This window comes from Caloenas nicobarica, chromosome 4 (genome assembly GCF_036013445.1).
Source record: "Caloenas nicobarica isolate bCalNic1 chromosome 4, bCalNic1.hap1, whole genome shotgun sequence".
Taxonomy (NCBI): Eukaryota; Metazoa; Chordata; class Aves; order Columbiformes; family Columbidae; genus Caloenas; species Caloenas nicobarica.
The window spans coordinates 36,564,853-36,577,089 of record NC_088248.1 but is presented as its reverse complement, the minus strand read 5'-3'; the positions used below and the strand labels follow the sequence as shown (position 1 = coordinate 36,577,089).

The following is a 12,237-nucleotide window of genomic DNA, read 5'->3' as shown; positions in this document are numbered from 1 at the left end:
GCTTCTACTTCAACATACTATTCATTTAAGTAGTTTCAATAATTTTATTGTTAATAGATCTATAGCTTATTTCACCACATTCTGTGCATTTATGGAGTAGTTTCCATGTGTAACATACATAAAAACAGTAGTGTATTCTCCACTTCCATTTATTCTTTTGTTGGTTTTCCTTTACTGCTAATCACATTGCCAGCTGACATGATGCATGTTCTTACAAGAACACTTGATACTAGTGACTACATTAAGACCTGTTCAGTATGATCTAGCACCTTCCAAAATTAATAACTTTTTAACATTATTTGGATTTGAATGAGTGTCCTTGAAATACATAATAACCCATGAGTTGTTCTCTTTGTTTTGTTTTGTTTTGGTTTTTTCCCTAATACCTAAAGCACACTGAAATAACAGCAGAACTGTCTCAATGGAATTTGCCTCTTCAGGTATCATTATTGATGTCAAAGGCTGCTGTACTTAGCAGCAAGATTTATTTTAGTGTGAATAATTATGCTTTGAACAGCTAATCATACCTTGATTTGTGCTGCTTAAGTGAAATTAGGTCGACACAGCCAAAAATAAGCCAAAGAGCTTTTTTTATGGCTGTTTAATTCAAAGGCTGATTATTTAAGAAGTCTGTTAAATTTTTATTGGTCTAAAGTGCAGCCTAGATTTTAAGTGTATTTTTATTGAAATGTGGTAATGATGAGGATAGATAAGTCAAACTTGTTTCCTTTTTGTAGCTTTCAAACCTAAAGTAGTATACTAATTATGTCCTTTCCCCCGGCAAAAAGCGGGCTACATGAAAACTTCCATTTTAAAGTAGGTATAGACTTGTCCTTTTTTGGATATTTTTAGTTTGTGGGTATGTGTGATAAATATGTAGCCAGAAATTAAGCTTTGTACCTATATGCATGTCATTTTGCCCATTAAATTCAACAATATTTTTACTTATTCCCCTGAACACTGAAAACATCTTTACTCACATGTGGTGGCTAATAAATCTTTATTCCTGCAAGAGAAAACAGAAATATTTGGAAAGTATATTAAAAAAAAAAAAAAGAGAGGGACAGAGAGAAAATTGAGAAATAGTTTTCATCAAAAGACTTCCCTGCATATACTGCTAATACTATGACAACAGTAGTATTTTCTTGAACAAATTTATTGACTATGAAGGTGTAGACAGCTGCTGCCTCCTTTGCAGAATATCCTATCTTCCTCAACCCTCTTTGGAAAATCTATTTTCTCTAAATAAGAATAATGAAATAACCCAATTCTGTCCCAAGATCAGATTTTTATCAAGTTCAGCATGTGATTGTTCCGTGTTAAGACTTCATGTCATAAATTGTTCATTAGTAATTCCCTTTGACTCTGTCATAGAACATTATTAATCAGAGATTGGTATACTGCATGTGTTGAGGTGGCTTTAAATAGACTTCCACGTTTATGGCAGCTATTGCTATTGACATCTCCATCACTTGTCTCTTAACATACACCTAAAGAAAAATGCTTGCTTAAAACTCCCATTTCTTTACACTTTTCTGGATTAGCTGTTCAAATGATAAGTAAAACCCCAGTAGACCTGTTTCATTGCCAAACATTTGCTAAAGTGTAGGAATATTTCTAAACTCTGCAGTGTGCTTTAGGTACTAGAAGCGTTACAGAAAATGTCTGGGTATTACATGTGATACTGCAGTGTTCCTTCCCAGGTTTCGTATTTGCCTGTCAACAAAATAAATTACCCTTAGCTGAGCTCCTGTGAAAAAAAATGAACTCAGATATTTCTACACGGCATTGCATTGTGTTGTGAACGAATGTTGCAGTAGATACACCTGTACATATTTGGGTATGCTAATTTTGCCAAAGGTAAATGCAGTTTCTCAATAACAATATACTTGAGAACCATTATCTAAATATTTAATTACCTCTTATGCAACTGAGTGTCAATACAGCAAAGCCCTTTAGTGTGTGTCTAACATGGAAATCGATTAGACTTTCATTGTGTTTAAAGTGAAGCAAAAGATTTAGTGCTTTATTGGACCATCATGGTTCACAGGAAATTATGAAGAGCTTCCTCCTCTCCTTCCCAGAATATCCTAAATTACTTGAATCTTGTAAATTAATATCAAATGAAAGTAGTCTTTTATTAGGCTGATAGTGACAATTCTGGATTCGTAGGGACAGAAATACTTAATTTCACAATAATTAATGTGACCACATGGCAAAGTCTCCACAGGAAATGAACTTGTTAATCCACAGAAACTGCTTGGATTTACACTCTTACAGCACACTAAGTGTAGCAAATGCAAGATCGTTAACCTTTGTTGAAAAAATGTGTAAAAGGTCCACAGTCTGATTATTACTACGCAATGTCAAACAGTGACTTAATATAGAACAGGTGATGTATAAATTTGTGTCTTAATACATGCACTGTTGTAAGCTGTTGGCGTCACCATACTTTTAGACAGTCATAGCATCGATAGATATTTCCGTATGATGCTTAAAGAGTTTGACTCAAATCTTATTAAAACACTGAGGAACCTTGGATTAAGTGTAAGTTTACAAACAAAGAATTTGCACATATAAATCTACAAGTACATGGTTTTTCTTGAGAATTTCTTGCCCCAGACTCCCTTGAAATACTTTCTGTAAGGATTTATTTTCCTCTGTCTACTGACTTCGTAGAGGGCAAGCCACTTTTTGATTAAAAAGTCGGGAGGGGAGGGAACAATGAAAAAATTACTGTTTTGTCAGATGTTAGCATTTTTTCTGAAAGAATAAATTAGGAAAAAGTAAATTGCTAACATTTTAATTAGAAGAAAAAAATGCGGGTTTGTGCTTATATTTTAGAGGAAAACCTATTTTAACAAATTACTCAACCACTGGTGAAATTAATATAGAGCCTCAGAATTACTGCCTGTAGTGTAAAAGAAATCCAAACTGCCTAATCAAATAAATGTTAACTTTTCAAAAGCAAGATTTCAGTTCCATTGATTGAAACAATTTATGGTGCATCCAGTTAAATGTGGGTTTGAATAACTGGAAAAACAACTGCATAAACCGATTAATGCTGTGGAAAAAAGACTCTATTTTGGATATGAGAATTTTGGTGAATAATTTTCACTGTTACTTTGGAGAAACACTTCTTTTGCTTTTGATTTTTCAGCTTTGGGGACAAAGTGATAGTTGGCATTGGATTATAGAAATTTATGGCAATATAAACAATATTCTAGAACCAGTAAATGCATTTGTATATGTAGTTTTATTTTTTACTGAATATTTTTTGCTTAAGATCTGACGACGTGTAATACTTTCTACTTGCTGTATTTAAAGTGGACAAGAGGAGCAAGTTTTATTAATTATATAGATAATAAAATGCTGTGTAGTTTCTAATTTAAATATATATGTGTGTGTAAACATCTATATATATATTTTAAAAACAATATATTCCTTTTACATTGAAATAATATTTAGAAATATACTTCAGCCAGTATTTTAGACTCGGATTCAGGAAAACAATGGGAGGCAAGATTAGTGTAATAATTTACACTGATCTATATGATGCCATGTTAGAGGAACTTAGATTCCTTCAGCAGGAGTTGATGTTATTTTTGAATAGTATATTGAATGGGGCCTTGTACAATTCACAGCACCAAAAGCTCGGTTAAATTAAGGTGAGTCCCTGAGAGACGTGACTGAGAAGAATGACACAGTATAGAGTTGTTATAAACATTACAGATGCATTATTTGAAGAAGGTGTTCTCTGAGGAAGAAAGAAGACCATGTAGAACAGTCTAAGGTAGCTGTTTAGATAAAACATGGAACTAAGACAAAGTGTATTTAGAATAATTATATAAAATAATTTGAGATGTGTGAAAAAACCTTGCAGTTGAAGTGACAATTGCACAGAAGGCAAATGAAAATAGATCATTGATCTGATGATTGCACATCATATTGGAGACATACTTTTTAATGTTGACACTCCATGTGATAGAAAGCTTTTAGCCACTTTTAAGAATGAAAGCTCTATTTGTCACCATGCCTATCATTCTTTAAAATACAGATTTTAAACAACTTCTTCCTTCAAAGTGCATGGCTTTTTAACAGTGCAAAATACATCTCATTCTTTTTACTTATTTCTGAGTTCTGCTGAAGTTCCTGATTATGTGCCATCCCATGGTACCTGGGTTTAGTAACCTTTCCTTATCAATGTGATTTCTGAAAGACCTTCCCTTTTTGGAGTTTACGAATCACATAGAATCAAGCAGTGACTTTCAATCTCCTGTAAAGAAACTCCCTCTTTTAGAGCTGGAAATTGATTTATTTCTTATTTCGACATATAAAGATTGGGTGTATTTTCCCACAGAGGCACAGCAGGCAAAGAATGTCGATGATGATACAGAAAAGTTAGTGTTGAAATGCATCAGTTTCTTCTGAAAAAGCATTGCTTAGTACTGGATGTGTTGTTCTGTCATGTTATTTTTCCTTTTAAAAGGAGTCTGATGCTTAGAAACAGAATTCTTGTTTAAGATCTCATCAACTCTTGCTGGTCATTCTATACTGAAGTCATCTTCTGCTGACATATCATTATTTTCACAGGGACCAGTTACGATGTATCAGATAGAGCATTCTAAATTAGGAATAATCAGCAGATAAGTGCTAAAAAGAAATAATACTTATGATTTGGTGAAATTGCCCCTTGTGATGAAAGGAAGAAAAATTAAGAGGGGAAACGAGAAATAGGTCAGGAAAACAAAAAAGCTTGACCCATGCTGTATTTCTCCAAGCAGAATATTTTCCAGGTCCTTGTTTTTACATAAATTTGATGTCCATTATAGGAAAAAAAAATCATGTTATTTCATAAAGGGAATTTTCAAATGTGGTAACATATTCAACCAATTAACTTTTATTTTAGATAAACGCAAGCTTTCACTGGAAGTAAATAGTTCCAAGAAGACAGAAATAGATATCTATATGATGAGTGGGAATATATTTATATATAAGTATGAATAGTAAGCATGTAAACTACAGATAGCTATTTTGAGTGAGAGTGCATAGCAATAAAGACATGCATTATGAAATATGAATTCACTGAAGTCAACAGGAACTTTGCTTTTTTTCAAATTTGTCCTTTTGCAGGGATTGAAGGGCAGAGGAGGAAGGAGTGATAGTAAGAAACCATTTGATTTGTAAAGGGTTTAACACTAGTGAGATAGGCCATGAAAATGTCTTATGGCAGAAGTAGCCAAACTACTTGACCTTTGAAGTAACATATCAGTACCCCATGTGACCAAAACAGCGGATCCCTCCAGCTGCTGCTGCTTTGCCCCTGTGCTGTGCGACATCACACCTCCTCCTCTTTCTCTCCGTTTATACATTATCATCTTCCCAATTTGCTATTTGCCTGCCTTCCTGCTGGGTACTCAGATGTAAGTGTAAGTCATGGCTGTACCTGTTTTCCTTTGCAACATCCTGCGATGGTGCAGGTGAGGGAGCTGCCAGCTGCTGCAAAGTAATGACACGTTGTGTGCCTAATTTGTTTTTCTGGTTTTAAGGTCTCCTGGCTCTTGCTCACTTTATTTCTTCTTGTATTGTTGTTTCAAATGGGTTTCTTTCTCATGACAACAGTGGCAACTGCCTGATTTTCCGGAAAATGTCCAAATAAGCTGGTGTATGGCTTACACTGAAGTGCTTGTGAGTTGTGTGGTGCTTAAAACACGCAGTTTGACTAACATTAGTCTATGTCCCAATGTCATCTGCCCTTTTTCCTTCCCTGCACATTCTGAGATCTTATTTTACAATTAAAAAAGAAGAAAAATAGTATAATTTGTCTTTCTGTTGTGTTGTTGACTGTTTTGTTTCTTACACTTTCCCTGTTTCTGTTGAATGACAGGATGAAGTTTGTCCCAAAGCAAACGGAGAGGCTGTTCAGCGGTGTGTATGGGCAACTGCTGTGAACGTAAAAGACAAGTTCATTTACGTAACGCAGCCCACACTTGACAGAGTTCTTATTGTTGATGTACAGTCTCAGAAAGTTGTACAGGTATTTCTTTCTAGTTTTTAAGTTAATATCTAATTCGAACACAAGAATTTAAGGTTTTCCTTCATATTTAAAAAGCTGCAAGTAGCTTGAGAGTGAAGATAATATCTAGAAAAAAACTCATCTGCTTTCCACATTTAGCAGCAGTTTATAGTTAGTGACTGCTCTTGTCAATGGGCAATTGGGAGGGAGAGAATCAACATGAAAATACCTCTTATAAATATTAATCACATTGTTGAAGAAACGAGTTCTTTGGGAAGTTTCTGGCTTGAGGTACTTTACACTTAAAAATGAAGATTCATTAAAATAGAGTCTTATCACAGGAATGTGTCTATCAGTTTTGGCAGGAAAGGTCAGGGAGTTAGGTTTGGCTACAGAAGGTGAAGTTATTCAGTAAGCTTTTAGACAGAGAAATTACTGGGATTGTGGAAGACCCAACATCACCCTTAGCCAAGACTGGAGACAATGAATGTGAACTTGTCTATTCCTCTCTACTGTGTAGACAGTAAAATCATAGAATCATAGAATATCCTGAGTTGGAAGACACCCACAAAGATCATTGAGACCAACTCGTGTCCCTGCATATGACAACCCCACAGTTCACACCATGTGTCAGAGGGTATTGTCCAGTCTCTTCTTGAACACTGTCAGCCTTGGGGCCGTGACACCTCCCTGGGGAGCCCGTTCCAGTGCTCCACCACCCTCTGGGTAAAGAACCTTTTCCTAATGTCCAACCTAAACCTCCCCTGGCACATCTTCCTGCCATTCCCTTGCATCCTATCATTGGTCGCCAGAGAGAAGAGTTCGGTGCCTGCCTCTCCTTCTCCCTTTGTGAGGAAGCTGTAGCTGCCATGAGGTCTTCCCTCAGTCTCCTCCAGGCTGAACAAACCCAGTGACTTTAGCTGCTCCTCTGAGCACTATCAGCTTCTCAGTCTCAGGGATGCTGGAGACACTCAGCTTAGTCAAAATAATTCATTGGGTAAAAGAGAAAAATAGATACTGTGGTACATGCACTCATATAGTTTATGGAAGATAGAGCAACGCTATACTGAATATTAGTTTTTTGGAGCAGTACAGTTCCTCAGGGGAACCTGAGAGAGTCTCAATGTAATCCAAATGGTCAGTAGTTTGACTGGAATGGAGGAAAAATTTCATGTTGAGTTGCCACCACTCAAATCAAATACTATAACCACTGTACTCTCGTCTCTTTTCTCTCTTCTTTTTTCCTTATGTATCCAGTGGCATCAGTGTTATCATTGTACTACGTGGTGAAATAAGGGATCTACATGAGGACAGATTTTATTCTGTGGAATTGTTAAAGACATGTGAAAATGCCTTTAGAAAATAATAGCCATAAACTCATTAAATCCGAAGTATATATTTTCTGAATGCAAAGAGAATATTTAAAGTCTTAAAATTATTGTGTTAACAAGGCATATGGAAAAGGCAAAATCATAATTGGTTTGTGCTTAGTATTCCCACCCTATTACACAATTTTTCTCGTTTTTATCAGACACATACAATAGAATACATTTCATTATATAGTCTTTAGTCTTTCAGGATGATGTCATTTGATCAGAGAGATTAACTCTATTTCGCTTCCAGTGGAAAAAAGAAGTCAATCAATTGTAGTTGGGGACTGTCAACAGTCTTGTCAGGGGCTTGTTTTTTAGTTGGGTTTGTGTATTTTTTTTTTAATCATATAAAGATCATGTGAAATCTTGACATTTACTTTAGAAGTAGGGATCTTCTTTTTCTGAAATAAAATTATTTCCTGGGCAAAGAACTCTGAAGCTGGTTAATAACTTGTTAACAATCCTACTCTGATTCTCCGAAGAAAGGGCACTTGTATGTGAAACTGATAAAGAGGTTTTTGACACCACGCTGAGTGTTCTAATTGAAATTTTAATCATACAAACATGCCTAATGTCTACAGGGTTACTTATAGTATCATCACATTCATAGAAAACAGATGTTTTCTAGCTAAATAAAATATGGATTTTTAAAATTAGAAATCTAATCTAAATTGTTAATAAAAATACTTGAATAGAGATTTTTCATGCCTTTTGCTTTTTTTCACTGATAAATGAATTAAAATCTTTAATGTGTAGATTATATATCATATATTAGACTCCAGAGGGACCTTATTGCAATCGTATAAGAAAGATGGAAACATTTTTTAATAAGTCCTGTCTCTAGTGGTAGGACAAGAGGTAATGGTTTTAAACTAAAAGAGGGGAGATGCAGACTGTATAGAAGAAAGAAATTTTTTGTGATTAGAGTAGTGAAACACTGGAACCTATTGCCCAGAGAGGTGGTAGATGCTTCATCCCTGGAAACATTCAAGGCCGGACTGGATGGGGCTCTGAGCAACCTGATCTAGTTGCAGATGTCCCTGCTCATTGCAGGTGGGTTGGACAAGATGACCTTTGAAGATCCCTTCCAACCCAAACTATTCTATGATTCTATGGTATTAATATCTGTATATTACCTATATTAATGTAAAATTTAAAAATACATAGAAATATGCAATTTTAAAATTACATTAACTTGACATATAATTTCAATACTTGTACATTGTTTAAACATCTGCATTTTCTGCCATCTATGTTCTATATCAGCTGGCTCAGTAGACATAGCTTCCTCAAAACCTGACCTATCCAAATGGTGAAAGGGTCTGATAAAATGTTTTATTCAAAAAGTTAAGAATAAAAAGTTACTATTTTTTGTTCTTTTACCTTTTTAGTGTAAATTGAAGTATCAAAGTAGAGATGAACTGAGTGGATAATGAATTTTGTTTTCTGAAGAGAAGGCTTTTTTTACAGCCAGTTCAATATATTCTTCAGGAAGAGAGATTAAAAAACCCCATAGTCCTACTGCAATCCACACATTTGAAGGACTAGAATCTCTGGAAAAGGTTTCCCTGGTCTCTGGCTGACATTCATGTGTCATCTTCCTTTCCTACAGATGATGGATGAAATACCAATTGCATTTTCTAGCATTTTGACTTCAGTGGCAAGAGCATATTATGCCTTTTGAGCTCACTAAAAATACTAAAGAAGTGGATGTTCTTTTAAACTTGGGTTTTATGGAATAGTTTGATTGGAAGACTTTTCCTTCAGATACATTAGTTATTACTTTACTATGTACTTTACCATTAACTGAATGTTCAGAGATACTTACTGCAATGAAGTATGTTAATTAAAAAGTAAAATTCAATAAATTGCCCACTAATTAAAAGTATACTCCTCCTCCAGAAATATGTAAAGTGATTCTCCAGTTTTTGGATGGAGTTAGATAGGTTGCTGTTCTATCACAGAAATATTCAAATTTCTGTAATGAGTTGAAAAACAGGCATACAGGATGCCTAGGTGTTACACAGAGCTCTGTGCTCTAAGTCTGTGCTCCTTAGCAAATATGTTGAGCTAAAACTGGATACGCCACAAGACTTCATGCTAGCTAGTCCAGGGAAAAAATCGTTTCATGTTCAAAGAAATTTTATTTGAGCAATAGAATAGAATAGCATTGCTTTTCCATTACTTCAGTAATATCCAGATCATGAACTTAGGGAAGTATAGAATGAAATTTATTCCACCTGTAGAAACATTTTGCAGGAATGAAAGTCTCAGTTTTGATGGCTCTAAGATGTTTAGATATTAATGATAAATTATCTTTCCATTTCACGGTACTTAGCACAGACATTTGGTAAGACAATATGACTAAGGTGTAACAAACAAACAGGATCAGTCAATTAAACAAAGTGTGTTACTGTCATGTTTGGGTACCTGAGCAGAATTTCTGCTGTTTGTCACTGACTTGAAAATTATTTCTTAGGGTACACTTAGCCAAATACATGGGAAAAGTGTTATGGGATTTCCTCTGTGTCCAGCTTAACCATGCTGATATTCAAAACAGACTTTAAAAAAACAGAAAGGCGAGTAAAAGTAGTTGCAAACAAAATAAATAAATCATGAAAGCACAAAACCTATACAATCTTTTTCATATAGTAGAAGACTATAAAAAATAAAACCACTACTGATTCACAGATGGCTTTTAGAATGGAAGTAAGGATAATTTGGAATTTAGTGACAAGTCAAGAGAAACTTTGTTCAGCATTTCTTATAACAAGCATGGTCTTGTCTTCCTTATTCTTTAACAGTAAGCATTTATTTTTTGTTTTGTTTTTCACAAGCAGCAAGAATTTTTCTAACCATTAAATGTTGCTCTACTCACCTCATGCACATACTCAAACACTCATACAGGAAGCAAGAAAGGGAGTTTAGTTTCTGTCAGATCAGTTTATTTTCATTATTTACAGTACTGCCTAGCAGAGAAAAAATAAATCAGAAAAACAGATGCTAAGCTGTTCATAAAGGGCATTTTGCTTACTAGACTGCCTTTTCTCTAAGTGTCGTATTGATACAGAGGACATTATTTATATTTTAACTATTTCTAGTCTATATCTTAAAGAAGAAACCTTTGCTCTGTAAAACCAAGTTTTCAAAAATGCATACTCTGGTGAAACAAATGTTGAGAAAACTTCATATTTTGAAAGTGAGCAGCACTCTAATAAAAATTCTGTTAAGGTACAAAAGAACTAAATACAACTAAAAACGTACTTGAATAGGCTCTGAGTTCTGTAACTATGCTGTTTTCTGTATAAAATAATGTTGATTTGGTGTTGCTTATTATGATGTTTTTTCTGAAGTACTACGTTTATTCCTTTTTACTATGAAAGTTAACGTAAAATATGTGTATACAGGTGCACATATGTAGCAACTAGATTTGCAGATTATTTCTTTCTATGACAAATATTTATCAAAATAAGTAGAATAAGATTCTAGAGCAGGCTAAATTGAAATATATTGGAAACATGGATGGTGTGTCTTCACAGAGGTATATGTAGACTTTTTGATTTAGCCAGATAATTCTCATTATAAAGTTAATAGAATATTTGCTTTCATTTGTAAATTCCTAAAAGGAAGCACTGTCACCTGCAACTGTCCGGTATTGCTTGGCAGCACATCCTTAACTGGGATGGCCTAGAGTAGCAGCGTCAAACTCATTTTCACCGGGGGCCACATCAGCCTCGCGGTTGCCTTCAGAGGGCCGAATGTAATTTTAGGACTGTAAAAAAGTAACTACTTCTACATTTATAGAGTCCTAAAATTACATTCAGTCCTCTGCAGGCAACAGTGAGGCTGATGTGGCCCCCGGTGAAAATGAGTTTCACACCCTTGGCCTAGAGGGATGCTGATGTAAACAGAGTCCACACCGTACTGCTGGCTGGTCAGCCTGGCTAGCTAGAAGCATGTGTGAAAGTCTCCTTCCAAGATTCTGAGCTCCTTTCTGCAGCTGATTCCTCTCGTGGGAGCTGCATTTACTTGGGCTTGAGTCTGCGGGCAACTCTTTCTTCTCCTCCTGGCAGTGCCACAGCCCAGACCCGGAGCAGAACGCACAGTGGTCAGACCTTTTGCCTGGGGAAGCCAAAAGGGAATTTGACACACCTGAACAATTTAGCTATACAACAGCCCAAGTATTATTTTAGACAACTTGTGTTCTAGCCTGCAGCAGAGAAATGTTATCAAACACGAATGACCTTTTTCAAGGGATATCTTTCTGATTTTAAATGAGCTGAGGAGCAACCTGGCTTCGTTTTCCATGTTCAAAAGGAAAAACAAATTCTGCCTAGATGAAGCTGTGGCTTGCAACACCTCAGGAGTACAGTTAAGTATCATCAGTAGTCTCAGCCAGCCATTAGTGCATTATCTTGAGGATCTACATCATTAGTTTAAATTAGGTTCACTTAATTAGCCAGCTGGTACTCTCCTCGACAAACTGATAAACAAGCTGTGCTTTACAGTTCCATAATGGTGAGACTAAAAAACAATTTCCACTTAGTTTTTCTGCTTTAATGATGAAAATTGAAAAGTAATCCCTCTAGTTGTTTACCTCGTGCAGAATGTCTCTTAATCAACTATGTTGTCCTCCCATTTCATACCTTTGAAGTCCTCAGTTCTCATAACAAAGGACGTGTAGACCTCAGCTGTCTCAAGATACAGTCCTCAAGGTTGTAGGGAAAACACTTGGCTTCTGATCACAAGTCTACCACAAGTAGCAACTGTAATTGGAAAACATGAGAAAAAAGTCCTTCCAACTTCAACAGAATATACCCAGTTTAGTAGAGATAGGACGCTTTGGGT

General features: G+C 35.5%; 1 protein-coding gene across 3 annotated transcripts in view; it reads left to right on the top strand.

Moving 5' to 3' along the window:
• Positions 1-12,237, top strand: part of FSTL5 (follistatin like 5) — a 274,054-nt gene that overhangs the window by 236,355 nt on the left and 25,462 nt on the right. For all 3 annotated transcript variants that reach the window (XM_065633872.1, XM_065633873.1, XM_065633870.1), the window contains one exon: positions 5,888-6,037. In XM_065633872.1, coding sequence (XP_065489944.1) covers positions 5,888-6,037 — 150 coding nt within the window. The remainder of the gene's footprint in view (positions 1-5,887; positions 6,038-12,237) is intronic.